At 34.1% G+C, this 5,154-nt stretch overlaps 2 protein-coding genes across 6 annotated transcripts in view; both read right to left on the bottom strand.

Annotated features, from left to right (window-relative positions):
• The window catches only part of LOC104742265 (E3 ubiquitin-protein ligase CHFR-like), a 4,999-nt gene extending 2,221 nt beyond the window's left edge, over positions 1–2,778 (bottom strand). Inside the window, exons 1-9 of one of the 2 annotated variants that reach the window (XM_010463253.2) lie at positions 2,505–2,778; positions 2,320–2,415; positions 2,067–2,217; positions 1,603–1,700; positions 1,172–1,233; positions 978–1,069; positions 763–886; positions 516–602; positions 165–255 (exon numbers count right to left, since the gene is read on the bottom strand). In XM_010463253.2, coding sequence (XP_010461555.1) covers positions 165–255; positions 516–602; positions 763–886; positions 978–1,069; positions 1,172–1,233; positions 1,603–1,700; positions 2,067–2,217; positions 2,320–2,395 — 781 coding nt within the window. In that variant the 5' untranslated portion in view covers positions 2,396–2,415; positions 2,505–2,778. The remainder of the gene's footprint in view (positions 1–164; positions 256–515; positions 603–762; positions 887–977; positions 1,070–1,171; positions 1,234–1,602; positions 1,701–2,066; positions 2,218–2,319; positions 2,416–2,504) is intronic. The other variant, XM_010463252.2, reaches the window with a different exon arrangement.
• Positions 3,890–5,154, bottom strand: part of LOC104742263 (exocyst complex component SEC3A) — a 9,137-nt gene continuing 7,872 nt past the window's right edge. For 2 of the 4 annotated variants that reach the window (XM_019236251.1, XM_019236252.1), the window contains exons 21-26: positions 5,078–5,145; positions 4,877–4,985; positions 4,683–4,751; positions 4,494–4,559; positions 4,320–4,409; positions 3,890–4,216 (exon numbers count right to left, since the gene is read on the bottom strand). In XM_019236251.1, coding sequence (XP_019091796.1) covers positions 4,106–4,216; positions 4,320–4,409; positions 4,494–4,559; positions 4,683–4,751; positions 4,877–4,985; positions 5,078–5,145 — 513 coding nt within the window. In that variant the 3' untranslated portion in view covers positions 3,890–4,105. The remainder of the gene's footprint in view (positions 4,217–4,319; positions 4,410–4,493; positions 4,560–4,682; positions 4,752–4,876; positions 4,986–5,077; positions 5,146–5,154) is intronic. The other 2 variants (XM_010463250.2, XM_010463251.2) reach the window with 1 other exon arrangement.

The raw sequence follows: 5,154 nt of genomic DNA, 5'->3' as shown, positions 1-5,154 counted from the left end.
AGCAACTGAGAACAGAGACAATGACATCAATTACTAGTTACTAATTATCCCACATCACCTCCTCCCCCGAGGAACCAATGTTAATTAAGCAGTCTGATGCATGATACATATTGGGTTTATATATTGTGAAAATATAAGCAAACATTCAGATAAATTTATATTACCACATTGTGGGCATTGTAAAGGCAAGCTATCTCTTTCTTCAAGTGGGGGCGAGAGAATATTCGAACGACGTTTTCTCTTGCTCCCAATTATCTAAAACATATGTCAATTGTAGTGTTCAAGAAAGCATCACAGGAACATAAAACCCACGACGTTGACCAAAAAAAAAAGGTACATATAACCACGATTAGTTGCACCAGAAATACCAATAGCGTGTTTACGAAATGGTAATGATTCATTAGTGACTTACACCAAAAAGTCAATGTGCAGCAGACATCATCATTTTGATAACAAAGCCTTTATATACTTCTAACAACAATTACTTAATAGAAGATATTTCAGAAAATACTTACAAGATTTGATTGTATCGATGCAGATGAGTCCAACACTGCAATATCTTCAGCTGGCCGCCTCAGTGCAGCATCCGCGTTTAATATATCCTAACATAAGAGGGTCTGAAATAGTCATCAAAAGCTCAAGCGTAAATGAAGCACAAGAATATATGAAAAAGGTTCTCTAGGAGAAGAATTACCAATGGAAAGAACATTTATAGGTATATTGTAAATGAAGAAAATGCTTGCAGTGAACAGATAATTCTACCTCTTGTATGTTTTTAAGAAAATGATTTTTCCCCACATATTGTACTGTTGTTCTGCATTGTGGACATAACACATGTTGATGTTTTGCTTTCGATCTCCGCATCCATTCTGAAAAACAGCCATTACTGGAGGCAGAACACATCATCCATCAACTACCAATAAAGTGAACTATGCCTGTCATGAATGAGAACTAAACAAAATCAACAAATGGCAGACCAGAAATTGTGAAGGCAAGGTGCAGCTGTGACAACATCATGCCATATGTTTAAGCAGATACTGCATTTCGCATGTTCAGGATCTATGGATATCTGGAAAAGGAATTTCAAAGAGAGAGATAAGAAGTTCGACATAAATTCTCAAAAAAAGGTAGGGTTATGGAATATGGACTATATATGGATGTCATAGAGCACCTTTAATAGCTGGGTTCTGGATTCTGGAGCAGGCATTATTGTAAATCTGTACTGCAAGTACCCTAACAAATTGAACAAAATCAAGGTTGAAAATATATATATATAACGTAACTTCAGAAACAAAGAAACCCACACAAACAGTAGCTTGAAATAAAGTCTGGAACCTCAGCTTCCTTATGAGAGGCTTAGAACTATTTTTTTTTTTTTAAAACTAAGAGGCTTAGAACTACTTAAATGAGAAACATTCATACCAATTACTTTCTTCCAACATAGATACAGTGTAACAAGAATGCACCACATATTGTTATTTTTTGAAGTACAGCATTTCATTTCCCTCGACTAGTACAATTACCCATTCCATTTTCTAGATAAAAACAATTAGGCTTTGGGAAATAAACTCAGAAAGATAAAAAAAGGTAAGCCGGTCTAACCTTGTCCTTCAGGGCCAGGAACAATTTCAGATCCACTCATGATATCAACAGCACCATCTTTCGGGATGACAGCCTCGTCAACAAGTATAGCATCGAAACTAAGCAAGCATCAGAAAGCGCAACAAATCAAAATAAAAAAAAGATGTGATGGTAACTGAGAAAACAAACATCAACACGCAGAAGGTTTACAAGAATCCAAAATGGAACTGTGTAGCCAGAAATCAAGCGTTCATTCAATTAAAAATTAGTAGCAAACAATACTCAAAGCTAGCAACATGTTAATTCCCTATGCTGGTTCGATAAAAAAATATTTGGTTTCTCAGTATTGATTAAAGTCCCAGACACAAAAATGCTATATTTCTGATAGTCTTTTTAAACTTGAAATGAACTTTGCCTACAAAGTTACATACAAACTACAAGGCATTGTAAGTGAAGGTCACTTAAATAAATAGTTATCAGCATACCTCTGATTATGTATAGTAGCAGAACCTTGACCCAAATTCTTTGTTATTCTGCACCATTCGTGTTTTTCTAAGGACGACGGTTTAATCTCAGAGCATATTACCATATCATCGCACTTAATCTCGACATCTGAGAATTTGGTGTCGAGAGGAACTGCAAATTTGTAACCGAATCAGTATGAACAGTTCAGTAAAAACATTCGATAACTAAATTCGGAAAAAAATTGATCTGAATAATGAAATAGAGAACACTGACCCAGTTTGGCCCATGTATCATCATCACCAGAAGGTTTCGAACCAGAGGATTGTCCAGTTTCCGCCTTCGTCGTCATCGGAGTTCAATTGCGAAAATCTAACAACAACGGTTATTTCAAAATTGATCGAAACAAAGAGAAGACAAGTTGATCGAAACAATGTCAATTTTTTTGTGGTGAAAATTACCTTCGTAAGAACAGTAGATATTTCAAACTGGGAGAATTGAACAGAAAACTGAGAAAGGTCCCTCCTCTATTTTGACTTCGTCGCGAGGAAGAAGATGATTTCGAGAAAGAGTGTGGTATGCACGATTCTTCTTTGGGGTCTAGGGTTTCTCTCACTGTCTTCTATAACACAGCACCATGTTAGATTGTTGAAGAAGACTCTCTCTCTCTCTCTCTCAAATAATTCTTTAAACAAAAAAAAAGGGACTTACAATTAGTTTTTGTGCACACACCGGAGAATAAGTACGTTACCGATTTAACAAATCGGCGAAGTCGAATCTCTTTAAACCTTTGTCACTTAAAATCGAATCGAATCGAACCAAACCAAACCAAACGGATTCTAATACAGTAATAAATAAATCTGTTGGTTTTTGATATATATAACTAGATATTTACCTATATATATAACTAATATTTAATTTGTATAGAAATTAGAAAGTACATTATTTTGTTAGTAGTATAGAATTCCTAGGTGTACTAAAAGTAGGAATGTTATATTGACAGGTAATACTTAACTATGTATGTTTTGCTCATATATTTATAGAAAAATAGATGTTATATTCATAAAATATAAACAAATCAATAAACTAATTGACATGTGGTTCAACCAGTCCGACTAATTGACCCAGCAGCCCGAAAGATTTCCTGTTCACCTTCCAGTCTGGTTTTAAAAACATTGTCCTTTATTGATTATGCTGATTGTTTAGGGAAATGTTTGTATGAAGAAAATATTGTTTTGTATAATTGGAAACTTAATATTAATTAAATTAATTATAAACTTAATACTTAATGTTAAAGGAACTGGTTTCGATTGTTTGAAAATTTTATTAGGATAGAAAATTTTGTTTCCAAAAATAAAACTTAATATTAATTAATTAAATAAAAACAAATTAATAATTAATGCTAATGGTATTTTTGTAAATAGGTTGCAACTCCAGGATTTATTTGTTAAATGTTTCAAAAAATGTATATATAGATTTGTCTCATTTCTAATATGCAGTATGCTTTTCGCACTTGAAACATAAAATAATATGTAATATTTGAATTCAAATGAAATAGAAATACAAATTTTTGAAGACCATTATCAATATTGTTGATGTGCATAAAGTTTTGTACTTAGTTAATAGCTAACGCTTTTGTGCACAACAGAAATTACAAAATATTATTGTTTATGATGTATGTATATAAAATGCTCAAAGTGCTAAACACGATTCGTATTATTCACTGAAAAGTTAATTAACTTTGCTAATCTGGTAGGAGATAAACAACTCCTTTTATACGTCCTAGCTTTAAAATCCACATCCTTAACACATTACTCCGAACACTTTGTAGTTATGCACACCTAGTTAGAACACACAATCTTTTTACTTTTCGTGCAGGCTTTTAACGGATCATACAAAAGTGGAAAATTGGAAAGAAAAAAAAGAAAGAATTAATAGTAGTGCCACACAGTAATTATAAGAAGACTTGTATGTATCCGTGAAATGACCGAGAACGTCGTAACAAAGGGCGATATATATAACAACTGCCTTCAGTTTTGGTTCTGTCACTTTGTTTTTTTTTTTACATAGAAGCAAGAAGTCCCCTCATTTCAGTTACTCCAGGAACGTTTTCACTCGGGTAAACTTTGGCTACGAGCTGCACGAAGCTCTCATACTTGTCCAGAAATTCCTTCTGTTTAAATTGACACAAACAACGCATTTATGCAAACATTTGAGCTAATGCACTGTTATTTATTAATTATTACTCTCTTCAACTTTTCAGTTTAATATGGTACCTTGCATTTATCCCACAATGATGGTAGCAACTCCTCGGACGCTAAATTCTTCTGCAATTTCTTATACATTGCTGCAATCGATTTGTCCACCTAAACAAAAACGAGAAGAAGTGGAAAGGTATATATTAAAAGTTCAGTAAACAATTAATACACTCTGAAGGAACAATTGTTTACCCCTGACAAGCTGGATTTTAACATCTTCCGGAGTTCCATTTTCGACAAACCAAGCTGAAATGGTATCTGACATACAGAGAAAATGTACCAGGTTTTTCTTTAATATAGAAACCGAAAGTAAAATGCAAACACACAGTTAACACAATGAGAGAGTGATATTATGGTGAAACTAGTTAACTAACAACTAACCTCTTCAGGGGTGATAGTATACATGAAATCCTCAATCTTTTTAGCAAATTGGAAAAGTCTTTCGAATTGCTGCAGGGACGAAAGATCACATGAAACAAACACAAACGGGTGTACCCTAACAATTAACTCCAAAAGAATGGAAAAAAAGAAGAAGAGAGTTATGCTATTAGCTGCAAATGGGAAGCACCACTTACGTAGTAAATTATCATGCTAATGTGGCGCGTACAAGCTTGTTCATATGCTTCACTTGCTTGGTGATAGAACTTGGCTAATGTCGGTACAACATTAGCCAGGTCATACAGGCTGCACACACAAAAATTACAAGGTTAGGGAATATGAGTAGTCGGGAAAGAGAAGACAAACACAGAGAGAGAGAGGGTTAGAAAAGGACCTACCTATTTTGAAAAGCAGCATAGTTTTCTAAAAGGAGAATATCTGCATATTTAGGATCTTGCTGGGCGATCTTCTCGAG

Source organism: Camelina sativa, chromosome 14, assembly GCF_000633955.1.
Source record: "Camelina sativa cultivar DH55 chromosome 14, Cs, whole genome shotgun sequence".
Lineage (NCBI taxonomy): Eukaryota > Viridiplantae > Streptophyta > Magnoliopsida > Brassicales > Brassicaceae > Camelina > Camelina sativa.
Note: the sequence above shows the minus strand (reverse complement) of the source record. Positions and strands in the feature narration are given on the sequence as shown.